This window comes from Pyrus communis, chromosome 5 (genome assembly GCF_041283825.1).
Source record: "Pyrus communis isolate YQ-2024b chromosome 5, ASM4128382v1, whole genome shotgun sequence".
Classification (NCBI taxonomy): domain Eukaryota; kingdom Viridiplantae; phylum Streptophyta; class Magnoliopsida; order Rosales; family Rosaceae; genus Pyrus; species Pyrus communis.
The window spans coordinates 533,991-559,849 of record NC_142569.1 but is presented as its reverse complement, the minus strand read 5'-3'; the positions used below and the strand labels follow the sequence as shown (position 1 = coordinate 559,849).

Genomic DNA, 25,859 nt, shown 5'->3' with positions numbered 1-25,859 from the left:
AATTCTTTATTTTTTAAGTTTAATTTTGGGGTTCAAAAGATTTTTCATGTGGATTGTGGAGTTTCAATTGGGGGTCATTTTCGAAAAAATCATATAAACAAAACAACAACTAGTTTTCCAGTTGAGAGAGCGTTATATGATCTGTGACAGCTGGTTTTTAATTCTATGGAGAAGAATCGTTTTATTTGCTGGTAAAACGCTTTATAGGCCAGAAATATAAAAGAAAACTGATCAAGTGAAAGCATGCTTGTATTTCAGTAAAATCCAAAGCTAATTAAGCCGTTCAGGATTAAAACGCAGATCTAATCTTCTACTGCTCAATGGAACTCGTGAGTTCCTTGTGTTTGTTTGCATAACCACGTGTTTGAACCAGTGCATGCATTGTATATTCGATCAGTACTCCAAAACAAAAACTGCACCCGAATGCATGCCTGATGTACTATTTGAATCCAATTCTCAGGATGTAATTAGTCGGCAAAGAATTGTTGAAAATTTGATTTTTTGCTAACAAAGAAGAAAAACCAACTCGAACAATCCCGGGTTCGTTTGTCTTCCTCCTTAAAAACCCTAGCTAGCTAACACCCAACTCAGAGTCCGTACTACATATGTAGGTCAAGTTTATGAATTATGAGTTATGACGGAGACCATATCATTATACATAAGATTACACTAACATTGTATATTATTATTAAGAGTGTCTCCCTATGGGGAGGGGTCGGTGACCTAACTCTTTATAAGCCCTGTAAAATTTTATAACTTAGTTTATGATGTGAGACAACACTTCACATTGTTAAACGCCTTGTTACATGTACATATGATGACACTCATGTCAAATAAGTGAACAACATTTATTGGGCAATGACATAGAGCATATGTTGTTGTTGGGATTCAAAAAATGACCAACATGCTATGATATATACTATGGAGAAAGTTAATATTCTATATATATTAGAAAAAATTAGAGCAATGGTCCTTAAATTTTGGTACAGTTGAAGCTTTGGTCCTAAAATTAATAATTTGTGGGTATTGATTAATCTTTGAAATTATTATAATGTGGAGCAATTAATTAAAGGTTGGGTGGTCAAGGTCGGAATTAATATTTAAGGGCTTGGTGGGTAATGTTGATTATGATGGCTGATTTTCAGGAAATGCAAAAACTTAAGACTTGAGTATGGCTTGGACCATGAATTGCATGCTGTTATAGGAAAGTTGCAAGCATTTTTTTGGTAGCTCATTTAATTTGGAGTTTTTTATTTTTTAAGAGAAGTACAATATTCATTGCAGTGAAATCAGAACACGTACAAACTAATGATAGTGTGCATAATGGGTCTTGATAAATTTTTCTGGAGCTTTCAACCCGATCGAAAGAAAAAGAGTGTCCCGCATGATATAAAGGATCTATCCTCAAATGACTATACATAAACAAATTACGAACTATCGTCAAACAAAATATTCCTAAGCAAATTTGTTTTTACTTAAATTAAAAACCATATGACCAAAAAAAATGTGTAAAACAATAGGCGCCAACTAAGAGAGGTGCTCAAAAAATTTGAGGTTCCATCATAAAATTAATTGGTAATATGAGGAGTAGTCCAGTTACTTATAAGTACATGCAAGGTGCAATGTCTCTAATTTCTCCGATATTGGATTGATACTCAACGGGCGGCTTGACGGGGAGCAAATTTTTAAGTTTAGTACGTGAATAACACAAGTCGGGTGACATGGAGTAAGTGTGTTGGGCATCACACGCAGGATAACCTGCTCTGATACCATGAAAAAAGTTAAGGTTCCACCATAAAACAAATTGAGCATATGAGGAGTAGTTAGCGTAATTACTTGGGCCATCTCCAACCGAAGGCTAGGCCAAAGGGTTTGTGGGCCCCATGGGCGAAAACCTGCCAATTAGGCCAGCGAGCTGGCTATCTCCAGCCAACCCACTATTTTTTTTTCTTTTTTTGACATTTTTTTTTTTAATTTCTAATTTTTTCCCTACACCATTTCTCACATATTTTTCACAATTCTATATTATCTTACCTCATTTTATTTCAATTCTTCATATTCCATACTATAGCCCCTTGGCCCTCGGTTGGAGATGGTTTTTTTGTCACAGGGCCATGTTTGGCTGATGGCTCTCTAGCCCCTCGGTTGGAGATGATAAGAAATATGACACTGCATTGTTCATTAAAATATTAATTTCTTAGAGGACCAGAGGGCTAAAACGAGCTCTATGGCCCTCCTTTGGTTGGAAATGGCCTGTTGAAGGGTCCAGAAGGCCAGAGGTGTGACAGCCCGTTCCAAAATTTTTAAAACGTACGCGTGAAAAGACGATTTTGCCCCTAGTGTGATTTTTCGTTGTGTGGTTGTTTTTGGGGCTTTGTTGGCAGGTTTTGGGCCACACACACACACTCTTCCACACCCCACACCCTTTTCCCCTACCTTGCACCCTGTCCCGAGCTCCCTCTCCCTCTCATTTCCATCCAATACGTACGGACATACCCCAAAAACCCATCAAATCTTCACAGATCGAATAACCAAAGTACATATCCATGGTCGTGAGGTCCGTAGGAGTTCAACCATACCCATTTCAGGTAAGGATACCTTCGTTTTCACGTCGAACTCGGGATACCTGATTTTTGGCATTGTTCATGCACACGTAAATTCTTATGTTTTTGGGAATTTCAAGCTTGTAGAAAGCTTGGTGAGGTCCTTAGGAGGATCGGGGTGTGTCAAGAGGGCCGAAAAATGCCCGAAAACCGTCTCCAACCGAGGGTTAGGCCAGAAGACTTGTGGGCCCACAGAATCTAAAAGGATCAAAGGGCTAACTAGCTGGCCACTTTCAACCAGCCCGCTGGCTAGCCCAATTTCATTTTTTTTTTTTTTTTTTTTTATGGTCCCAACCCACTTTTTGTTTTTATGCCCAGCAACCTTTTTTTTTTTTGGACTTTTTTTTTATGTCTAATTTTTTCCTACACCATTTCTCACATATTTTTCACTATTCCATACTATCTTACCTCATTTTATTTCAATTCTTCATATTCCATACTATAGCCCTTTGGCCTTTTGTTGAAGATGGTTTTTTTGTGACAAGGCTAAAACAAGTCATGTGACCCTTTGACCCTCAGTTGGAGATGGTAAGGAATATGGCACTACACTGTTCATTAAAATATTAATATCTTGGAGGGTCAGAGGGCTAAAACGAGTCCTCTGGCCAGCCATCGGTTAGAGATGGCCTTATAAGCACACACAAAGTCCCTCTTTTCCATGACGTGGGATTAATACTCTCACAGGTGTAAATATTTTTAATAGGGTAATGCCATGAAGAACAACTTTTTAACTCAAATTTTGCAAACCATATGACATGATTGTTAATAATTTGATTATTATTTAACTGTTAATTAACGTGATTATTTCATAATGCTAGATAGACTAACTTTTTAGACCACATTTGCAAACCATATGAGATGTCACAAATGGAAAATAAGCAAGTTTTTTCTTTTTTTTTTTCTTTTCAATTCCGGTTTTTGGGTATATAATTTTTCTTATTTTGTTATTCTTTACAACATAATATTCATGTTCATAATGTACTATATTTGTTTCATTTCCCCATGAAAAAATATCCATGGGAAAATTACACAAATATATATTAATGAAATGAAAAAACATCTATGGAATGATGGTTAGTGCCATTCACACACTCATTTTTACTTCTGATACACTCTTGTTAATTTTTTGTCTTTGATATTCTTCAATTCGTTCGATCTAACCATTGAAAATTAATAGGGGTATATGAGAAGTAAAAATAGTTGTGTGGATAACACTTTCCAAGATGATAATGTTTAACTTGTGTGAAAATTCCAACATTGAAGAGAAGATGCGCACGAGGACGCGCAAAACCTTCACTTTCATCGGAACCATGGCATATGCTTGTTCTCTTGTTCTCTTGTTCTTGTTTGTTTTGTTTTTTCAAATTTTCACCAATAGGAGGTTTTTTTAAGAAAAACTTGAACTTATAGTAAGCTAGCAAACAAATTAATACACTCTTGGTCAAGAGTTTGAAATGGTTTAGACGCTTAGAAAGCCTTGTAGCCATCGGATGGACAATTTCCTAAGGCACGTCCATGTCCCCAACCTTTCTTGGTGCTCGAATCCCGTACGGAATATTTTTTTTTTCTGAAAACAAGGAATATATCAATCGGCCTCCTTCTTTAAGTTTCGTCATCCCCTTCACTTGTTCTCGTTCTTCTTTAAGGACTTATTTCTGCAATACTTTATCCACCCAATATTATGGCCGTAAGTCATTTTCTGTTTTTAGTATTGAAGTTCTTAGTGTATGTTATGCTTTTTTCAGTATTAGAATTTGACTTATAGCCACTAACTGTGTTTTTTCATTTTTTGAAGAAACTGATTATGATTTATTTCACACACACACACACACACATACATATATTATGATTTTAGGGCATATATACTCTCTGGGTTTGTGATGATTGGTAAATTATTTCATTTTCTTAAGGCATATCAATGTTTTATTTGATTAATTCATACCATAATGACGGATTTGAAGCGATAAATGTAGATGTTTGTCTTCGTTGATTGATTGGAGTTCTGCTCTCCTAAGGTCCTCATTTTGAAGATCTGACGTGACATCGTCTTTGTCGTCAGTCTTTAATCATTATATCGTTGATATTTAATCGATATGTCTTTGATATTAAGTTTTAGTTAGCTCATCAATTAAGTTTTTTTTTACTTTTTTATTTTTTTATTTTTTTATTTTTATTATCATTTTAGTCAAGTTCCTTTTCTTTGCGTGGGAATAATATGAAACCTTACCTACAATCGAATTGTTATTTGTATATTATTAACTTTGTTGAAAACAAAGAAACCTTCTTAATTAAAAAGATTATTTTGTTGCAGAAAAAATCCCATGTCCCAAAATTTGGGGTCTGGGACAGTGATGAAAGTATATCATACACTGCATGTTTTGAGACCGCTCAAAAAAATGAAGGGAAAGGAAATCCAAATGACCCCGAAGACAATCCAGAGGCCTTCAAAGGCATGCTCAAGTCCTCCACCGCACAACCTCCTAACAGCGCCACGAGTTCGAGCAGCAAGCCACGAACCTCAAGCGAAAATGTACGCCAAACTGAGGGAGACACTAGCCACGGTGCGCTCCGGCCAAATGGCGTTGTGCATGAGCGTAGGGTTTCTGGAGGGAGCTTCAAGAGTTACAGATCGGAGTCTGGTAGCGAAAGGAGCAACTCCGATTATTCTCTCATGCAGCAACAACCGAGACACCGCCGTGCGAGGTCGGAAAGAAAGAGCAGATTGGCTTCATCAGGGAGTGGTCGCAGTCATAGCATTCGTAGTCATAGCATTTCCAATTCTCCGAGCAAACCTAAAAGTACTAATAGTAGTACTCATCAGTCTAGTAATCTTAGTCAACACGATACTGTAAGTTATCCTTCTTCATGTTTCTGTCTAATTATAGCATAGATCTGAATTATTTCCCTTTCCTCCCTTTTTATTTGAACGCTGAAGATTAAACCACATTATCATCTTATTTTACCTTCTCTGTAGAGAGAAAGAAGAAGAGGAAACTGAGAGAGGAGGGGAGGGATGAGAGATTTTTCAATGTGCGGTGTTACGGCTCGATACACCAAGTGTCATTATACAATTGGTTAGAAACTTGGGAAAACAAAAATTCAATCAATTGTACTATGACACTTGGTGTACTGAGTCATGTTTCCAGCACATTGAAAGAAAATTCAACAAGAGAAATAATCCAACTCCTTATAGCAGAAGGTTTATTAACAATGAAAAGAAATGAAAGTGTAACATAATACGTGTATATCTATTTATTGATAGTGTTCTTTAATTCATAAAACAACAAATCTCAGATCTACTCATATTATAACACATAAAGTGTGATCGTCACATTAAAAAAATTATTTAAACATAGAATTCATTGCTCAAGTGTGCAAAATTTGTACTGTGACAGCATACTAGAGTATCTTCAATACCCAAATTTGGGGATTGGGATGACAAGGACCCCAAATCTGGTGAAGGTTTTACTTACATATTTGAAAAAGTGAAAGAAGAAAAGAAAATTGCATTAGAGTTCCCAGTTGTGCCTCAACAACCAAGCAACAATCTCAACAGTGCGAACGAACGTGAAAAATCTCCGTCCAAATCAAAGGTAATTTTGCGGCCAAACCGAGTTTTGTGATTATATATGCTCGATATTCTAAAATATCTTCGACGAATTAGTTCTGATATATAAATTTTTGTGTTCTTGTGTAGAGATGGTGCTGCATATTTTGAACCGAAAGACAGTGAGATGGATAGTATTTCACATGTTTAATATTTATGTAAACAAAGGATTTCTTGCATTTTATTTTGTTAATGGAAGTATATTTGATTTTTTTTTTTTAACAAACGATATTATATATGTTAAAGGAGTAGAGAGATAGGTTAAGCCTCACAATGGATTAGTTATAATAATATGGTTCAAATTCACTTTTTGGTGAGAATCAAACTAAGACCTCTCACTTACAAGTGAAAAGAAATATTTAAATTCAATTTGTTGACATTGCTATTCGAGTTCTTTCTTTTTGAAGTGAAAACAAATACCCTTTGAATTTGAATAAATTTTTTCAGTGTATTGGTAACACAATCCGGCACACCAATTATCATAATACAAGTAGTTAATTTTTTTTATATAAATATTTAACTACTTATATTATGACATTTAAATGTTCTTGATCGTGTTTATAGCACACTATAAACATTTCATTAGAATTTAGCTGGTGCTCGAAAAAGAATGTTAAGGAGATTCTCTCAAAATTGGATTCTCCATAGATCTCTGCCAACTCATATTTGGGATAGTAATAATGTGGTTCAAATTCCCTTTTGATGAAAGTCGAATCTAAGACCTCATTTACAAACACAATCTTTCACAATATTGATACAAAAATTACTATTAAACTATAAGTAACATAAAATTCATGTAAAATCTCACCTCACGTGATCTCTTAAGCATTTTTCGGTGCTTGGTTTAAAGTTCAAAACTTCAAAATTATGTTATGGTTATCGTTACCCAAACAAATATTATAGCAAGTCTGAATTCCCTAAGGAAGCGCACACATATTATGCTGTGCTCTATTACTGCAACGGCCCGATTGAAACCGGTTGATCCCCGCGGGGGTCCGCTTTCAACATCCGACCATCAAGCATGATTATCGCATGGCCCAACTGTTAAAAGTCATTCAAAATCGATCAGTCAGTATTATGGTTTGATAATATTTTTTTACTTAGAAATGAGATATTTTATATTTGAATTTCGTAAATAACAAATTTGATACCAAATTAGATTATTTACTATGTGACTTAGCGAAACGATTTTATTTCTAACTAGCCTCTCTGCACGCACTAGCGTGCGTGCGAGAGGCATTTTTGTATCACGGGCGCTACGCGCCCCTAAATGTGTATTGTGTTAGTTTTAAATTTGTACTTCAACCTTTGTACTTTGATATGTAAGAACTGAAATTTACCAACCTCTCATTGTTTGCTTTCTCTTGGGTGCCTATAATTCACATAGGGTAAGCTCCGGAAAATTAGCTCAATTGGATCTACAAATGGGAGGAATACCTAACAGCCACGGCTAAAGTTTTCTGTTTATGTGCAGTTTTTAAGTCACTTATGCATTTTTTATTTTTATCTATTTTGCCCATATTCTGTACGTAAATTTTGTTCATTTAGTCTGCAATTTCTGTATTTTTCATTGGCATAGGTATTGACTGATGTTGAACTGCTTCCCCGTGGAACTGCTTCTTGGTCTAGGGAGTTTCTGTGTAAAAGGAGACGTAGTGTTTATCTATTTCCCAGTAACATCCCACAACTACCCTGATATTCTATCAAATTCTTTAATATGAAAATATGACATGTAATTTGATTTCTAAATACATATTGACAACACTTAATGCCCTTAAATCAAAATGTTTCAGATTCATAAGTTTTCAATCAAAGTTATAGGCTAGCTAGGGATGAACTCCTAATATACGAAGCAAAGCAAAATATGGACAACATGTACATATGTAAACATAGCGCTTACGTGTGAAATCAAAGCCATGCTTGCCACCCATTTGCTTGCACTTGATGCTTTAGATTTTCATGGTTAATCTGCAAGCAATGATGATAAAATAAGAAGTCTAACTATAATGCACAATCCCAACTATAAAGATTGTAAGCAACTTAACCTAAATACCTTTAAGTTTGACAATTTTCTCATGGCAATACTTTTACTCCAGTTACTTGTAGAATACTGAAAGATAAATATATTTGTCAAGTTTGAGGTAACAAATTGTAACCATATTTACAAAATTAAATAATAAGAAATATTACCTTAATCTTGTACTTCAACCTTTGTACTTTGAGACGGGTGTGATGCTTGTAAAACTGACAAAAAATGTAATTTTATTTATATTTGAAAATTGAATGCAATTTGAATTTATAGTATACTTTTGTATGAAAATAAGAGAAGACTTACCGTATTTAGAAAAGTTGTTTGGCCACTGTTAATCTTTTTTCTGCACCCATAAATTGTTTTATTTTATTTTATAATTTGAGATAATTAATTTGTAGAATGATATAGAGAATGCCATTAAAAATAAATAGGTAAGAAATGGTGTTGTACCTAATTTGTTGGACTTTATTCCAAATACGTATGATCTGAGGAGTTGTTGAAGGTTTTAATTCTTCCACAGCCTTTTTCATGTGCCACCTATATATTGAAGGTATATATAATGTTAGATTTCTTGTAACAAATTTGTATATAATTTAGGATACATACTGCTCATGCTTCTTCTTTTTCCACTCTTTGAGAATCAGTTGGCTTAGATCAGTAGTTTTTACTCCGACAGATATCTCCCAACCAAGTGTAAAAATAGAGACACGTCTGTTTGAGATCTTATCAATAGGTTCCTTCTTCATTTTTTGTGGCTTCGACAATCACAGAAATCTTGCTCAGGGCACCTCTTAATCTTTTTCAATCTCTTCCTGAAAAAACAATCACATTAGAGGACAAAAAGGTATTATGTTTACAGAAGTCAATAGCTCTTAAAGAAAGGAATAAGAACCTCGAGGGCCACATAAGGAGAAATGCGACAATGTATAAACAATGAAAAAAGCAAAACTGAAAAGAAGTGGTTGGATTAATTGGAACACTACGTCTGTAATTTCATTGATCCTTCTGCCCTTTGTGAAGGAAAAATCAGAGTAGTTATAGCTTGAAATACAAACAAAAGGTTTGGAAAAATATGGTTTCTGTATTTATTTCTTCTTTATTTTTGCATTTGGAACTGAAAAGAACCCGATCAAACACTAAAAAGAGAGCCAACAGAATGAAAAAAGCAAAACTGAAGAGAAGAGGTTGGATTAATTGGAACATAACGTTTGTGATTTCATTGATCCTTCTTCCTATGCAACCAGCTCTCACAACTTGCTAAAAAACAATAACAAACGAAAGAATTTTTTGAGAGAAATTGAAGCTAAAACTTCATAAATATTGGGAATTTGCATGATTCCGTACCTTTCAATTGCATCATCAACGAAACGTTGAAAGCCTTTGATTCGTGGAGAGAGGAAATAAAATTAAAGATACTTTGCGATGCTGCACATAGAGTTCTATTGGAGTAAAGCCAAGCCAAATCGATAGAACACCAATGGAACGAAAAGTATGTGAAACCAAAACAAAGAATGAATTGGTGCGCATATAAACGTTCATCGATCTGGAAAAAGTTGCCTTGCCAAAACTGAAAGAATTTCAAAGCAGTTCTTTCTACCTGAAAGAATTTCAAACGTCCAAGATCAGATTTTACATTTTACAATAAAATAAAAACCCAAAATTTATCAAATTATAGAAAACCAAACCGAATTTAAAGAAAATGCGCGGGAGAGAGACTTACCGATTTGTGTACATTCTTAGCATGCAAATGGGTGAGAACTAAAACCTGTAGAGAAATAGTAGTGAAAGAAGGAGAGAATATGGAGTGGTAGGCTGCAGTTAGAAAACAGAATGAATAGAGTTGTACGTGGAATTGTGGGAGGTTACAGAGTCTCTTGAATGATCGATTGTATAGAGAGGTTTGTGTGAGGAAGAAGTTTGATCAGAAAATGGGGGAATAGAAGATAGACGTGGGTGGGTTGGTTTCCGTTGGCAATTATCTCCTTTTTCCTGTAATCTTTTAACTTTGAACAGGAACTGATGATGAAAGGCTGTGAGAGTTTAAAAACTGAACGGGAACTACTATGCAGTTTGAAAATTAAACATGCAGAACATGGTGATTCTTCCTCCCACGTTATTTTAATTTTATCTTATCTCTTTTTTTTCTTTTTTCTTTTTTTTATTTTATCTAATTATTTTATCTTTTTTCCTTTGATTATCTGATATGTTTTTGTATCAAAATGTCCTTGCAGATTATAACCCTTTTGATGTTGTTAGTTGTAATTTTTTTTTTGTTTGGGGGGCTTTTTAGTCCAAATGCAACAGAGAAGTTATGATAAAAGGTTGTGTGAGTTTGAAAACTGTATGGAAACTGCTATGCAGTTTGAAAATTAAACGTGCTAATCCTGAAGATTTTTCTCCCCACGTTGGTTGTTCTCTCTCCTAAAATGGAGGAGTTATCTGTTTCTTTTTCTTTTTCTATTAATAAAACAAATTTTATATTTTTGTATTCTGATGTATTATATTGTGTCGGTTTTTGTTTTTTTTTGTTTGAGGGTTATTTTAGTCTACAATTTTTTGGTGAAGTCTTGAGACACCAAAGTTGATTGCTGGCTTTCTAATATTAAAGATTAAATATTAAAGATGAGTAATTAACTCATTATAAATTTCTCTTTCTCTTTGATACTGACCTCTGCACGATTGAACAAACGGAGAGGAGAGAGAGGGAGGAGTGGAGTTGGTCACGTCCTTTTTTTTTTTTTAATTTTTCAATAGAACAAATTTTAGGTTTCTGTTTTTTTAACAATATTACTATGAGATATTAGCCGAGCCCTCTCCGAAAATGAAGGAGGAATGGAGTTGGTCACGTCTTTTCTTTTTCATTTTTTCAATAAAAATAATTTTAAGTTTCTGTTTTTTGTTACAATACTATGACCGCGTTATATTTTGTATTTTCTTATTTTTATTTTAGTGAGATATTAAACACTCTTGCTCTCCTAAAATGGAGGAGGAACGGTGTTGGTTGGTTGGGTTAAATTCATTTGATCTCATTTTTAAAAATTCATTATATCACTTTTTTTTCTTTTTCTTTTTCTTTGAAAATTGATTTGCGTTGAATTTGTGTCTTCCATGTTTGTTCTCTCCTTCTGTAAATTGAAAGCAGTTTGAAAACTGCAGTCTCTCCCACGTTTCTTTCCTCAATTTTTTTTCAAAATTTTCTAATTCTAAACGTATTTGGTAATTTTTTCTTATTCCATCAGATTTTACAATAACGTTAGAGTCTGTAAACTGAAAACTGCAGTCTCTCTCCCACGTTTCTTTCCTCAATTTCCCAACATTTTTTTTTTCGTTTTTTTCTTGTTTTTTTTAACGCATCTGTCCCTTTATGTTTTTTTACCAGTTTGTCCCCATTTTCCGATTTTTCTGGATTTGGATTGTGAAGAAAACAAAGGGGCTTTCTTGGTATTTCTGAATGCTTCACCAAACTGGGGCTCTCACTTTATCTATATATATATATAAAGTGAGAATGGCAGTTTGGTGAAGCTTTCAAAAATGCCAAGAAAGCCCTTTCATTTTCTTCACAATTGAAATCCAAAAATGTTTCGAAAATAAGGATAAATTCGTAAACAACCATTACTGAATAGAAAACAAATAAAAAAAAATCTATAAATAGACGTGCTTAACAGTTAACCCTCATAAACTGCTAAGCAGTAGTGGGCAGTTCAAAAACACAAATTAGAAAAAAAAAAAAAAAAAAAACTATCTTTACCATATATGTAACAAAGAAGGTTACAGTAGAAAGAAAATATAAATAAATAAATAAAAAACAAAATTCAAAAAGTATTGGAAAAGAAAACGGAAAATTGAAAAAAAAGAAGAAAAACAAGTAGATGTGCTTAAGCCTCTCAACTGCTAAGCGGTAGTGGGCAGTTTTCTCCCCCATAGAATTCCACAATCTGAGTTGGAAACAAAACATGGTAATTAAAATAAAAAAATCATGATAATTATCCTCTAAAAGTTAGTAGTTATGGAGAGGAGAGAGAGATAAATAATAAAAAGGCAACAAAAAAATATTAAAAATAAAACAAATTAAAACAAATAGAAAAAAAATAGATAATCCAAACTAAAATGGCAAAACCATTCGGAAGAGAAGATGATGAATGTGGCATCATTTTTGAAACTGCTATGAGCATTTATCGTGTGGTTTTTTAAATAGATATCTATGGGAAAGCGCCTCAAAAAAATTTTGACTAGCCGGGTTTCTTTTTTAGTTATTCTTCTCTTTTATTCACCTTAATTTCTTGATGCATGATTTTTAACAAATATTTCTTAGAATGTTTATGCTTCCATTTTGATTAGTACAGTTCTCGCTATATTTTAGATTATTAAACAAACAAACAACAAATAAAAGTAAAGGGACGTGATGGTAACTCCTCCATTTGAGGATGAGATATTAATATCTCACAAAATTATATTAAACAAAAAGAAACAAATAAAAGTAGGGGACGTGATGAATAACTCTTCCATTTTAGGATGAGATATTAAAGTCAGAGATAATTGTACTGAACATCATTTTAGGAGAGAAATATTAAAAAATTAAGTAAAAAAAAAAAGCAACATAGTGAATAAGTGCTCTCCATTTTAGGAGAGAGAGATATTAAACAGAAAAATTAAAATTTGTTATATTGGAAAAAAAAAAAGGAAACGAAAAAACAAATAAAACAACAGGAATGTTGTGAATAACTTCTCCTCCATTTTAGAAGGAAATATTAATATCTAACAAAATTATATTAAAAATATCTAACAAAATTATATTAAACAAAAACAACGTAACTGCTCTCCATTTTAGGAGACAAATATTAAACATAAAATTAAAATTTGTTTTATTGGAAGAAAAAAAGGAAGAAAAAGTTTTAAAAAAATAAATGGACAGGAACGTATCCCCTCCATTTTAGGAGGAGATATTAATATCTAACAAAATTATATTAAAAATAATAATAATAATGTGGGAGAAAAGGGATAGAGGTTATCGTTAGTTTAAAAAAAAACGGTGAACTTCTCCCACTACCAAGCAGTAATTTCTTAGTTCCCACGTACATTCCCATTTGTTCCATTCCGGCTACAATATTATTATATGTACTCCCCATCTCCTTTGATTATGTGGCCAAATCTTATACTCCCCTTTTTTTTTTTGCTCTGCCTTCATTTCTCTAAGTTGTTCTTTTTCTTTGATCTTTTTTATTTTGTGTTTGTAAATGATATGAGCTCAATCCCCATCTCCGTCAAATTTTAGCATGCATGCTGTCATTAATTGGATACTAGAAGCATGGTGATGGAAGCACAGTCGTACGAGATTGGTGGGTTTTCACTTCCTTTCCCTGCATGGTTGTACTCATTTTACACATTTCCATGTAAGCATAATATGTAATTGTATGATTCCCAGATTTAGCTTCAGTTGGGTTTTTTAATTTCTTCCTTTGAAATCTTCATTGTGCGTTTTTTAAATTTTGGTCAGATTGTGAATTTCAATTTTGATTATCTTAATGTGCTATACGTGTGCTATGGTAATTTTAAAAATTATTTGTTTTCATTCTTAGGATATTTACAAGAATACCCACAAAAAATGAAGAAGGAACCTATTGATAAGATCTCAAACAGACGTGTCTGTATTTTTACACCTGGTTGGGAGATATCTGTCGGAGTAAAAACTACTGATCTAAGCCAACTGATTCTCAAAGAGTGGAAAAAGAAGAAGCATGAGCAATATGTATCCTAAATTATATACAAATTTATTACAAGAAATCTAACATTATATATACCTTCAATATATAGGTGGCGCATGAAAAAGGCTGTGGAAGAATTAAAACCTTCAACAACTCCTCAGATCATACGTATTTGGAATAAAGTCCAACAAATAAGGTACAACACCATTTCTTACCTATTTATTTTTAATGGCATTCTCTATATCATTCTACAAATTAATTATCTCAAATTATAAAATAAAATAAAACAATTTATGGGTGCAGAAAAAAGATTAACAGTGGCCAAACAACTTTTCTAAATACGGTAAGTCTTCTCTTATTTTCATACAAAAGTATACTATAAATTCAAATTGCATTCAATTTTCAAATATAAATAAAATTGCATTTTTTGTCAGTTTTACAAGCATCACACCCGTCTCAAAGTACAAAGGTTGAAGTACAAGATTAAGGTAATATTTCTTATTATTTAATTTTGTAAATATTGTTACAATTTGTTACCTCAAACTTGACAAATATATTTATCTTTCAGTATTCTACAAGTAACTGGAGTAAAAGTATTGTCATGAGAAAATTGTCAAACTTAAAGGTATTTAGGTTAAGTTGCTTACAATCTTTATAGTTAGGATTGTGCATTATAGTTAGACTTTTTATTTTATCATCATTGCTTGCAGATTAACCATGAAAATCTAAAGCTCAAGTGCAAGCAAATGGGTGGCAAGCATGGCTTTGATTTCACACGTAGGCGCTATGTTTACATATGTACATGTTGTCCATATTTTGCTTTGCTTCATATATTAGGAGTTCATCCCTAGCTAGCCTATAACTTTGATTGAAAACTTATGAATCTGAAACATTTTGATTTAAGGACATTAAGTGTTGTCAATATGTATTTAGAAATCAAATTACATGTCATATTTTCAAATTTTTTTATTTATAAATAGTATATGTTTCCCATTTTATCTTCGTTGTTGTTTTAAAGAAAAAATAGTAAAAAATGTATGAGAGATTACTCACATATGTGCAAATTGGATGGAATATATGCTCCTAAATTATTCAACAAATGTGGCAATATGACAATATGGCATGCGATAACACCATTATCACTTTGGAATGATGGGATGATTGTACGGTAACACCATTATCTCATCAACCTTTCTTCAACTCAAGCAATTGGAACTACGTAGCCTGGCCCATGCTCTAATGTTGAACATTGGTAAAAATACTGTGAAATCTTTGTTAAAAGTCCAAGTACTTATTTGAAAGCACGTTACAGTTGCTCAGAAGCACTTCTAAATTTTGTGCCAGTCATTGTCAAAAGTGATTTTGGTTGTGAGAAAATGCTTTTATCTTTTCCGTAAGTAGTACCAAAACTATAATTTTCGACTAGGAAAGTACGATTCTATGGTTTTACCCATCGGTCTATATGTATTGGAAGTTAATTTGATTGTATTTGGGATTAGGGCATGATTGTTTGGAACTCACCTTTTGTTTTCTCATTTATCATTCAAGGTTTGGGCGATTACTGATACGAAACGACAGGGATTTTTAGGGTTTTCGGAGTTCGTTACTGCAATGCAGGTTCTGCATGATTTTTGGATATATTTCTTTGTTAGTGTATGTTGTATTAGGCGATTGAAAATTGCCATAAAATCTTTCCCTCATTTGTGGTTGAATTTGATAGATGATTTCTTTAGCACAAGACCATGAATTAACCCCCGACATCCTCAAAACTACAGGCAAGAAAGTTTGTTTAATATCGTATTTTCTGTTTTTGTAAATGTGGAAGAATCCAACATATACATTTTATCTAGGTCTCATTCGATTTGTTCCTCAAGTTATTCACGTTCAATTGCAGTTGATTGGGAAAACATTAAACCTCCAGTTATAGAAGGTTTGGATGATTTGGTAGCTGTGAGTATCTTCCCTTTCCCTCCCTTTTGACTTTATAACATACATTGTGACTTTCACTTATTATTTTCTCGATTCTGTACTAACAGAAAACTAAGAGTTTAACAACATATGGAGTTGAAGTAAACGGTTAGAAAATGCATCCAACTTTTTTGGGAATATACTTGTTATAATCTTGTACTGAAGTCTTCGTTGGAAATGATGTAGGAACCGCTCAATTTCAACCATCAGTTCTGCGGTTTGGTTCAAAATCAGCAAAGAAAGTAAGATCAGATGTCCATTGTGCCATTGACTATTGCTGTATTTTTATACTTGTCGTTCGTTTTTTCATGAGTTAAACAATCTCCTTAACAAGTTTCTTTACTTATTCGATTGAAACATTTTATCATTTTTGTCACCGATAATCAACTTGTTTTTACATATTAATGGAGGGATGCCTTCTCTTTCCTTATTGCCTGACTATTTAAAACGTTTTTCTTCAGCTCCCCCTTAATGCTGTGACATCTATTGTTCATGGCTTGAAGAGAATGTACAATGAGAAACTACAGCCCTTGGAACTTCCATATCGTTTCAACGATTTTGCATCTCCATCATTGGTGAGTGGACTTCTATATGTTTGGATGTATATCCTTCAAAGTGTGTTGGGGAATCAAATATCCTTTTGCTCTTCTTTGCACTGTTTCGTTCAGATACTACATTTGCTAAACCTATGGCTGATTTATTTCTTTGCAGACTAGTAGTGATTTTGATTCTAAACCTATGGTCATGCTTTTGGGTCAGTATTCAACTGGGAAAACAACATTTATTAAACATTTGTTACGATGCAACTATCCAGGTTGGTTAAGTTATCTCTATTTTATTTTTGAAATGATTAATTGACAACCTCAGCGTTGAAGGGTTTAACATTCGCTTGTTGGAACAGGAGCTCACATTGGACCAGAACCTACTACAGATAGATTCGTTGTAGTGATGGTATAATTGCTAATCACCCGGTCTACTTCTAAAAGTTTATCATTTTTCTTTATACTCTCTGAGGTTTATTGTTAAATGTTTTTGGTAATTCTAATTGTTGATCGTAATTCTGTTCTCAGTCTGGACCTGATGAGAGGAGTATTCCCGGAAATACTATAGTTGTTCATGCAGACATGCCTTTCAGTGGTCTAACAACTTTCGGAGGTGCATTTTTGTCAAAATTTGAGTGTTCACAAATGCCACATCCAGTGAGTTTTGAAATTTTTGTAATCTTCTATTTATATAGCATTTCTGCTGATTTTGTCACCATAATCTTCCTCTTGGATTGTGTTAATCTTCCTTTTCTATGGTTATAGTTGCTAGATGAAATTACATTTGTAGACACCCCTGGAGTTCTATCTGGAGAACAGCAAACAACAAATTTTGAACATGGTTATCCTAGCTTTGCAGTTTCTGTTGGATTTTTATTTCGAGGAAGACCTGTTGCTGCTGCCGTGGTACTGATCACATATAGTAGATTTTATTTTACATGTTGCTTGCATGATTGCATGATATGTTAAGATGTCTATTTGATTTTCTAGTACTTCCCTTCACATGTGGGCCTCATTATTAGAGTCAAAAGTGTCTTCAACTTACATTGCAAGGTTGCAATGCGATGATTTGAGTTCAGGATCTCTTGTTCTGTTACCATGATAAATATTATTTATTTACCATTATTTTCAAAAGCTCGAACTGATAGGATGTGGACCAAAAATCTTCTTATACTATAACGTCTATGACTGACATAGTGGAAATTAACATGTTGGTTTTCTGTTTATATTTTCAGATAGAGTTCGTTGGGGGCCCCATGTGTTGGAATACCTGCATTTTTTCTGCTAGTGCTGTTATGGAAGTTCTGCTTAAATAGTTGCCTTAGCCTTAATTGATTTTCTAAGTGTACTATTGATGTTGAGCTCGATCGATAATCTGTGTTATGATAGGAGGGGGAGCATTTTGTAATGGCCAAAGAATTCACGTGAGCCAAACTGATGAGGTTAGTATTTCTTTTATCAGAAGAAAAAGAATTTTGAAATCAATAACTATGTCGAATCATGTTACTTTTGGCCGATGACTAAGTTCGATCTTATTGGATGTTAGAAGTTTGCAAAGGTATATTGATTAACACTTATTGCTATTCCTTTGTACTAGAATGCAATAAACAAAAGTACAAAATCATAACGTACCTTAGGCTGTGATTATCCTTACCCTATTTTCTTCAGAAATTCCAACCACCACCAGAATTAATGTTAGGCATAAAGGTAGCAAGTTAGAAACTAGAAAAGGTATTAGAGAGAAGGATGAGCTATCTCGTGTATTGCTTACTGTGTAAAGGAGAAACCAAATTTTTATTTATTTAGGCTCGTACTCTTCCATATTTCAGGTGGGACGATCTCTTCTTGTTACTGGATTTGGTTATGAACAAGATGACGTATGGATCACCAACATAGAGTTATTTAAAGAGTTCACCGACATCAGCAGGGTAATAACCTTTCGTTTTAGTTCTAAGCAATTTTATTTGAGCTTTAGCTTTAGGATTAATTAACTTCCTATTCCCTCTCTCTCTCTCTCTTCATGTTTATGACTTTAACTCTTTTTTCCCCCTTGGTTTTATCCCTACATCGTAATGTTTAGGGTGTGAGAAGGCTCAGTGCAGCTGCGGTAGACATGTGCCATGTAGCTCTTCGGATTGTAGAAGCCCACACTGGGAATATCGACTAAAGCCATGGGATACGGCAGCTGGTGTTTTGGTAATGTTTTGTCTTCTCATAAATGCATTTGTTTGGTGTTTGTGGAATAGTAATATTTGGAAGTCTATTGTTATAACACTCAATTGAATACCTTCTTGGTTTGGGTTTGTGGAAACATAATACATCGGCAGAGATTTTTGTTTTATATCTCTCAATTTTAGTTTTTTTTTTGCTTTCCCTAAAGCAATTTGGTCTGATTTTTTATTTGCATATATGACATATTGTTCAGGTTTTTCTTTTCGATTTTGTTTTTACTTTGTTACGAGAGCCTAAATAATCATTGACACTTTCTTATACATGGGTTATTTCTTTTTATTTTTTCTTGTTGAATACCTGGAAAGAGTTGTGATATCTCAAAGTATACATCGGAAATCGAGCACATTACAAAATAATGTAACAATTTACGCTGGAAGAATATACATATAATAGACTTTCTGTCATTAGACATATCCTTTACGTTTTTATGGCAAGTGTTTGGAAGTGTTGCTTCGGACAATCTCTTGTGACAAGATGCTTAAACTGATGCATGAAAATTATAGTTCACTTTTCTCTCTGCAGAATCGTGGCATCCAGAAGTGTGATTTCAAGTATTCATAGAATTTATTATTGCAATTTTGAGTAGATAGTTGAAGAGGCAGGTGGAAAGGTTACGTGCATGGATGGCGGAAAATTTTCTTTATTTGATAGATCTATCTTGTTATCCAACTGTGTGCTGCATGGCAAGGTTAGTCTTCCAGAATCTAATTGCAAAACCTTACGTGTTAAAATCGAACCACGGTTATAGAATGCAAGATCTTAACTTTTCATTGCCTTTCTGTTACTACCACCAATCTTGTTTACTAGTTGTATAACCATTTACGATGAGTCAAAGGCCAATTCAGTTTCCCTAACTTGATGTATATTTCTACTCATGAAGTGGCAAGCTTTCCTTTCCCCTTCCATATTTTTCCTCCAATTTTTGTGTTAGGGTAGGTCGGGGGGAGGTGAGTAGAGCAGATGTTTACTGTAAGTCCATAACAGAGCTCTTAGTGGTGCTATAGTTTCCTGTAAAAGACGCCGGTAGATTGTAATCATATTAAATGCACTAGTGGTTTTAAAGAAATAATTCTAGAATTTAATTTTTGTAAAATGCAGCTCTTAGAGAGGGTTGCACCTGCAACAGAGAAATTGAAGAGCAAAGGAATCGATTTTTCATCGTGGTACAAGCCCGAAGATTACACAACAGACATTTGATGCGCCTGACAGTTCATTTTTTCTTTGTTTTTGCCAATCGTGCTGAGAAGATACCTTCCACAGGAAGGTGGTCTCTCATTGTTTCATTGGTGACTTTCGCTGTAAAGTGCATTTCAAGCGCGTGATATGTCTGTTATATCTCAGCATGTCTTCCTTTCCTGATATGAATTTTGCTTTAGGGGTTTTTGTACAGCATAGCATGTTTTCCTATGTTGCTTTAGGCAAGTGGAATAGCTGTGAATTGCTGTAATTCAGAAATAATCGTCGATAACGATCATGGATCGATCTTTATCGTCAAGAATTGGTCCTATGTGAAATCACTGCTCTCTCTTTACTGAAGCAGAAAGAAAAATGTGAATTTGGGCACTAGTTAAAAGTGTATCATCCCTTCATTATTATTCTGTTCCGATCATTTCTTACATACGCACTCGTCTTATTTCTGCTTTAATAAAATAAAAATCAGAACGTTATTTCTCTGCTCGTAATGGAAGTTGCTGGGTCCTCTGCAACTTAGGTTGTAGGACGAATGGTGACACCCTTGATAACAAGCCCTGTCTTCAGTCTCCCAGGTTGACGGAGCATAAAATCCATCTTGCCAGATTGCCCAGATGTAAATTCGTCAACACGTATAGAAATCCAATCGTCCCTTGATATCTGCTTCAGATCTGTTTTATTGATATTCAGGCCCCTCGTCGGGTTCTGAGGGAGAGTGAGGCTGAAGTCGACCTTATCATCCCATCCGGAGCTTGGTTCCTTCATCTTGATCACATATGAAACTTCATACTTAGTACCGGGTGTCAGGTACCCGGTCTCAAAAACCCCGTGCACTTCTAGCCAATATGCACGTAACAGTTCAGCAACCTCAACGAGGACATCGCTGCAGTTAAACCCTAAGTTAGGACCGATTACTATACAGCAGTAACCAATATCAATTGTGATATACGGATTCAAGTTTTCGGTACCTGTTGTTTTCTCTCTCGGTGTACCAGCGCCACTGACGTCTGTTTCCACTCCAAGCGATTCTGAGAGCTCTTGCATACACCATAAAACAGTTCCTGCCCTTTTCATCAACCCAATACCTATGCTAATAATAGTCCAGAAAATAATGGGATAAACATGATTGTTGTGTTTCAAGTTGTGTTAAGAGTTCATCTTTTAATATATTTAAAAGGCAATGATTTTCGCACACCCATTTTCTTCTGTTGCACGTCCTGTTTATTTCTGCCCTTTAATTGATTCTCCTTTTGTTTAAACAAATATTCTAATGCAATAAACAAACAGGTGTGTCCAGACGCAGAAAACGAGTGTGCTAAACTTCAGTGACGTTTCTGAAGCATTTAGATAATTTCACACAAAAAACTGAAAAACAAAGAGTGGGAAATTCTTTTTAAAATTGTCAAAAAGTTAAATGCATGGATTTCACCTTTCTCTGTTGGTCGAAAATTCCTGTTCCTCCGAGCGCCAAACGGACATTTTCAGGTGAGGACGTGTCGATACGTGCTTTAAAATCTCCTAGAATGTCTTGATACTTATGTGGGAACGACGTATTTGCTGCCGGTTCCATCTCTTCGTGCAGTTCTTCAATCATGTTTTCACTATATATACGTAGGAAGACAGGGCTAAGCCAGTCATTTCCACAAGTCCCCGCAACATGCGGATGAGAATAAGAAAGATGCCTTGCGTTGCGAACCTTTTATTCTTTGAAATGTAGATATCAAACATGAATTCCTTTTATTTTACTTTGGAATTTCGACCTGTGGGAAAGCCCTAGATTGGAAAGCAATTTTGAAAAAGCCTTTTATTCCATATGCTAAAGCTTTTGTTTGCTGATCGTGTATATTGCATTATGCAAAAGAATAGCATTCATTCTCAGATAATGCAGAAGAAAGATGCATTGCGTTGCAAATCTTTTATTCTTTAAAATGTAGATATCAAGCATGAATTCCTTTGATTTTACGTTGGAATTTCAACCATGTGGGAAAGCACTAGATTGGAAAGAACTTTCGAAAAAGCCTTTTATTCCATATGCTAAAGCTTTTGTTTATGGATCGTATATATTCCATTATACAGAAGAATAACATTCATTCTCAGATAATGCATAAGAAATATGCCTTGCGTTGCAAACCTTTTATTCTTTTAAATGTAGATATCAACCATGAATTCCTTTTATTTTACTTTGAAATTTTGACCATGTGGGAAATCACTAGATTGGAAAACACCTTTGAAAAAGCCTTTTATTCCATATGCTAAAGTTTTTGTTTGTTGATTGTATATATTCCATTATGTAGAAGAATAGCTTTCATTCTCAGATAATGCATCATATCCGATATATTATTCCCAACTTATAAAGTAATATTTGAATTTGCAAGTGATTACTGTAAGTTTTCAGCAGAGGTCCGAGTAGTGCTACATCAATAAATAGATGTATTAGTAAACCACAACAGGTAAAAGTTAGTTAGAAATTATTCCATCCCAATTTGTAGCACATCAAAAAGTAAAGTTTATTCCACAACCCATAGGCTCCAACATGAGACACAAACCCTAATTTAACTTCTAAGTGTTAATTCATCTTACAAATAACCCATTTATTCCATAAATAATTGATATAGAAACTTGGAACTAAACACCCTACCTTACTATGTCTGCCGAAGCTTCAGTCGCCAGAAAAAATAGAATTTTCCAATCAAAACAGAAAATATGGTACAAAACCCAGCTCACTCCTCTCACCTCTCTCGCATCCCTTTGTTCAAAATCAAAAGTATAAGGCCAACCCAAAATCTAGCTCACTCTTCTCGCCTCTCTTTGAACTTTCTTTTCTTCGTAATTTGAGCTCAGAACCCAAAAATGTAGAGCTCTCTCTGCTTCCCTTTCTCCCGAGAAAAGTAATGCAATGAGTTGATAATTTTTAGTATTTATATATGGGTATTTTAATAATTTCAATTTTATGCATAGTGATATAGCCGGTTTGTCCTATTTATATCTCAAGATTAAGAAAAAAGCCTTTTCTTTGCAATTCCAATAAATCAAATTGAGACAGAAGATGAAGAAGAGAGAAGGCTGGTGGAAATCTCAAATCATTGCCATAACTTTCAATTCCAAATTCGAAGGGTGGAGAGGAGACAAAGGAGAAGGGTGGTAGTGGAATCTCTGGGATGGCCAATTCAGTCTTTATCTTTTCCATTTCTACAATTGTCAGTCCTTCGATTAGATCCAGTCCATGGGAAGGACTTCATGGACAATGTGCAGCGAACGGGAGATTGTTGGAAAAAAACGAAGAACCCGACTAATACCACGGAAGTTGTGGAGAGGATAAATAAGTGAGCATGTGCCGTATAAAACTGGTAGGGTCAGATTAATTATTCGGTGACTATTTGGTACATAAACACACCAAACAGTGACTTCGAATTATTAGTACAATCCGGTTTGTTATACGAACAGCCAAACGAGGCGGGTAAGTATGTAATTGGCTTCTAAACCGTTTTCCTCGGTGTCAGGAGGCAATAATTGTCAGTTAAAAAAATAAGGAAAAAAAAAGAGATGAGCGAAGCAATATTGTCTCTGCCCGCGCTTTGCTCAGCTAAGGAAAACAAGTCTGTCTAGTTACGGAGAAACCCAAGAAAAATGGAGAAATCGAAGATTGGGAGGAGGTTCCAAGGCAAGGTAGCGATTGTGACGGCTTCCACTCAGGGCATCGGCTTCGGCATCGCCGAGCGCCTGGGTTTGGAAGGCGCCTCCGTCGTCATCTCCTCCCGCAAGCAGGTCAGTCTCCGACATCATCAATCCTCTCCTACTGAATCTTTGGCCTTTTTACATGAAATTCATCTGGGTTTTTCTTCAATTTTAGTTAAATTTGATTTCTTTCTGGTTTCCGTGGATATTGGGATCGAAAATTGAACCGCTGAATTTCGTTGTGTGTGGTTGATTGCTGAAAATGAAATCAGGCTTTTTTGGGACAGATTCTCGAGAAAGCACTTCTGCGTATAAGTACTTATGTTAGAAATAGTTTATTATTTTAATTAAATATCCAAGTGCTTTACACAAAGCACCGGGAAGTGCTTCCTGAATGCTCTCCAAACGTGCTTCTATGATCAAAAGTCTTAAAGATTCAGGCTTTTAAAATGACTAAAAATATTCAGAAAAAAAAAATATTTTTTATCCAAAAGCACTTGAAGTACTTTATGTAAAAAAACACCAATTACGTGCTGCTTTCAATAATCACTTTTAAATGTTTTTCTAAAATTTACTTGCATTTTTAGTTAAGATTGGTTCTTTAAATATTTTCAGCAAAAGCGTTTTCAGTCATTTTAAGTTGGCAAAATGTGCTCTTAGCCTTTCTAACAGCAGTCCCTTCTTGTTTAATCCCCGGGAAAGATGAAGAGAGGAAAGTTAAATACTGCAGATCATGAACTTCAATCAAGCTAAATGGTACATGTTTTGAGTTTTATGCTGTTTTTTAATGGTTGTGCTGATGCGTATTTTTTCTTGCTTGATCAAATTGTTCCAGAAAAACGTTGATGAAGCAGTTGAGAAACTTAAAGCTCAAGGAATTGGGGCGCTGGGAGTCGTTTGCCACGTTTCAAATGAGCAACAAAGGAAGAATCTCATCAACAAGACTGTGCAGGTAAGAACATTCGTCGAGTCCATGATTTTACATTCACTGTTGAAGCAAGACGCGGAATATAAACAGAAAACTACGAAAAATACTTGATTACAACCTCTGATTTGAGTCATCTTCCAAATGAGATGGTCTCTCTCTTTTCCTTATAAACAATTACTTCTCCATTTCAATGATTCTTCAATGTCATTCCGTTGAACGTTTGAATTTTACTGATTTGTTTGCAGAAATATGGAAAAATAGATGTGGTAGTATCAAACGCTGCTGCCAATCCATCAGTTGACCCCATATTGCAAACCCAAGAATCTGTGCTTGACAAGCTATGGGAAATCAACGTCAAAGCTACTATACTTCTTCTCAAGGTAAAAGGCCACAGGAAGGCGTGATCGAACAGCCAAGAGCTCTTTTCCCATGGAAATTTTCTGCTCAAGCTGCAATTAACAGTTGCCGATATGGACTTTTATATGACTTATTTTGTCCTCTCCTCGCATATTCGATATGCATAAATTTTTGGTGTTGTTTGCTAGGTTATAATACTAGATTATATGTGCAGGATGCATTTCCGCACTTGACGAAAGGTTCTTCTGTTGTTATCATTTCCTCAATTGCTGGCTACGATCCACCAGGAGCTGCCATGGCTATGTATGGGGTCACTAAAACAGCCCTTCTTGGGCTAACCAAGGTATGTAGGTGGTTCCTGTTTTACACCGTTTGTTTCTTCAGCTCTGGAAGCCACACAGTTTCTTCAGCTTATTCTTTGCTGGTCTTACTTTAGGCCCTTGCCGGTGACATGGCGCCAGATACTCGTGTAAATTGTGTTGCTCCGGGTTTTGTTCCTACAAACTTTGCTTCATACATTACCGAAACTGATGCCGTGGTAAGTATATATGTGCGCATATATAAAGGCCAACGTTGGGATATATAGTTCCTTTCCGACGGATCTTGGGCAATGGCCATTGACCTTTGTGGTTGACTGCACTCGAATGGTATTTTGTTGCAGAGGAAGGCCCTCGAGGAGAAGACGTTACTCAACAGGCTCGGTACCACCGGAGACATGGCTGCTGCCGCTGCCTTTTTGGCATCCGATGATGCTTCTTACATAACCGGAGAAACTATAGTTGTGGCCGGAGGGATGCCCTCTAGACTCTAGTTCCCTTCTTTATCAACATGTTTTTGCTCGAATCATTACAAGAACAAGTGTTTTTTTCATAATAACTATTGGACCTTGAAGCAAATATCAATAAAATTCACTCCTATCGATTTTCAACGTTAATTTTTGCCGTCTCATAATGTGTCGTCATTCTTTCCAATCTGATACCGGAAGATATAATAATACACATAAATCTCGAAAGTAGAGTAAA

At 34.8% G+C, this 25,859-nt stretch overlaps 5 protein-coding genes, 1 long non-coding RNA gene and 1 pseudogene across 8 annotated transcripts; 5 read left to right on the top strand and 2 right to left on the bottom strand.

The window, feature by feature from the left end:
* The first annotated feature begins 4,284 nt into the window (after positions 1–4,284).
* Positions 4,285–7,906, top strand: LOC137727024 (RPM1-interacting protein 4-like). Its single transcript, XM_088695144.1, has 4 exons — positions 4,285–4,290; positions 4,915–5,451; positions 5,999–6,196; positions 7,790–7,906. The coding sequence occupies exons 1-4, from the start codon at positions 4,285–4,287 to the stop codon at positions 7,904–7,906; spliced, it is 858 nt and encodes a 285-aa protein (XP_088551270.1).
* A 202-nt stretch (positions 7,907–8,108) lies between these two features.
* LOC148696505 (uncharacterized) lies at positions 8,109–8,988 on the bottom strand. Its single transcript, XM_088693221.1, has 6 exons — positions 8,849–8,988; positions 8,693–8,779; positions 8,546–8,585; positions 8,401–8,454; positions 8,264–8,320; positions 8,109–8,178 (listed from the first exon to the last, which is right to left on the bottom strand). Exons 1-6 carry the CDS (start codon positions 8,986–8,988, stop codon positions 8,119–8,121), a joined length of 438 nt encoding a protein of 145 aa, XP_088549347.1. The 3' UTR covers positions 8,109–8,118.
* Positions 8,989–14,010: 5,022 nt separating this feature from the next.
* Positions 14,011–14,543, top strand: LOC148696504 (uncharacterized). Its single transcript, XR_015962070.1, has 4 exons — positions 14,011–14,140; positions 14,248–14,287; positions 14,379–14,432; positions 14,513–14,543. It is a non-coding gene; the product is annotated as an uncharacterized LOC148696504 (long non-coding RNA).
* A 953-nt stretch (positions 14,544–15,496) lies between these two features.
* Positions 15,497–17,830, top strand: LOC148696503 (EH domain-containing protein 1-like). Its single transcript, XM_088693539.1, has 11 exons — positions 15,497–15,561; positions 15,665–15,719; positions 15,839–15,894; positions 15,981–16,020; positions 16,099–16,154; positions 16,374–16,487; positions 16,624–16,726; positions 16,814–16,863; positions 16,983–17,111; positions 17,220–17,360; positions 17,690–17,830. Exons 1-11 carry the CDS (start codon positions 15,556–15,558, stop codon positions 17,768–17,770), a joined length of 831 nt encoding a protein of 276 aa, XP_088549665.1. The 5' UTR covers positions 15,497–15,555; the 3' UTR covers positions 17,771–17,830.
* On the top strand, positions 17,761–20,006 carry LOC137724392 (phosphatase IMPL1, chloroplastic-like; annotated as a pseudogene). The gene is made up of 5 exons (XR_015962175.1): positions 17,761–17,896; positions 18,284–18,382; positions 18,535–18,650; positions 19,273–19,374; positions 19,785–20,006. The product of XR_015962175.1 is annotated as a phosphatase IMPL1, chloroplastic-like (transcript).
* A 244-nt stretch (positions 20,007–20,250) lies between these two features.
* Positions 20,251–21,486, bottom strand: LOC137726452 (protein PHLOEM PROTEIN 2-LIKE A1). 2 transcript variants are annotated; one of them, XM_088693540.1, is made up of 3 exons: positions 21,307–21,486; positions 20,846–20,967; positions 20,251–20,760 (listed from the first exon to the last, which is right to left on the bottom strand). In XM_088693540.1, the coding sequence occupies exons 1-3, from the start codon at positions 21,469–21,471 to the stop codon at positions 20,394–20,396; spliced, it is 654 nt and encodes a 217-aa protein (XP_088549666.1). In that variant the 5' UTR covers positions 21,472–21,486; the 3' UTR covers positions 20,251–20,393. The 2 variants fall into 2 exon arrangements, with proteins under 2 accessions (XP_088549666.1, XP_068321487.2); XM_068465386.2 differs by having other exon boundaries at positions 20,846–20,962; positions 21,307–21,465.
* A 486-nt stretch (positions 21,487–21,972) lies between these two features.
* LOC137726451 (tropinone reductase-like 3) lies at positions 21,973–25,771 on the top strand. The gene is made up of 6 exons (XM_068465385.2): positions 21,973–23,642; positions 24,388–24,504; positions 24,726–24,860; positions 25,052–25,180; positions 25,274–25,375; positions 25,499–25,771. Exons 1-6 carry the CDS (start codon positions 23,505–23,507, stop codon positions 25,646–25,648), a joined length of 771 nt encoding a protein of 256 aa, XP_068321486.2. The 5' UTR covers positions 21,973–23,504; the 3' UTR covers positions 25,649–25,771.
* The last annotated feature ends 88 nt before the right edge of the window (positions 25,772–25,859 follow it).

Excerpts from the sequence above, each read along its gene's own strand:
- LOC137726452 (XM_088693540.1), bottom strand. The coding sequence starts at position 21,471 with ATGATTGAAGAACTGCACGAAGAGATGGAACCGGCAGCAAATACGTCG. Across the intron at positions 20,968-21,306 it reads TTTTCGACCAACAGAGAAAG|CATAGGTATTGGGTTGATGA; the intron begins GTGAAATCCATG and ends GACTATTATTAG. Across the intron at positions 20,761-20,845 it reads ACCGAGAGAGAAAACAACAG|CGATGTCCTCGTTGAGGTTG; the intron begins GTACCGAAAACT and ends GTTTAACTGCAG.
- LOC137726451 (XM_068465385.2), top strand. The coding sequence starts at position 23,505 with ATGGAGAAATCGAAGATTGGGAGGAGGTTCCAAGGCAAGGTAGCGATT. Across the intron at positions 23,643-24,387 it reads TCATCTCCTCCCGCAAGCAG|AAAAACGTTGATGAAGCAGT; the intron begins GTCAGTCTCCGA and ends AAATTGTTCCAG. Across the intron at positions 25,181-25,273 it reads CCCTTCTTGGGCTAACCAAG|GCCCTTGCCGGTGACATGGC; the intron begins GTATGTAGGTGG and ends GTCTTACTTTAG.
- LOC137727024 (XM_088695144.1), top strand. Across the intron at positions 5,452-5,998 it reads ATCTTAGTCAACACGATACT|CATACTAGAGTATCTTCAAT; the intron begins GTAAGTTATCCT and ends GTACTGTGACAG. Across the intron at positions 6,197-7,789 it reads AATCTCCGTCCAAATCAAAG|GTATTGACTGATGTTGAACT; the intron begins GTAATTTTGCGG and ends TCATTGGCATAG.
- LOC148696505 (XM_088693221.1), bottom strand. The coding sequence starts at position 8,988 with ATGAAGAAGGAACCTATTGATAAGATCTCAAACAGACGTGTCTCTATT. Across the intron at positions 8,586-8,692 it reads AATAAAGTCCAACAAATTAG|AAAAAAGATTAACAGTGGCC; the intron begins GTACAACACCAT and ends TTATGGGTGCAG. Across the intron at positions 8,321-8,400 it reads GGTTGAAGTACAAGATTAAG|TATTCTACAAGTAACTGGAG; the intron begins GTAATATTTCTT and ends TTTATCTTTCAG.
- LOC148696503 (XM_088693539.1), top strand. Across the intron at positions 16,021-16,098 it reads ATATGGAGTTGAAGTAAACG|GAACCGCTCAATTTCAACCA; the intron begins GTTAGAAAATGC and ends GAAATGATGTAG. Across the intron at positions 17,112-17,219 it reads GTTCACAAATGCCACATCCA|TTGCTAGATGAAATTACATT; the intron begins GTGAGTTTTGAA and ends CTATGGTTATAG.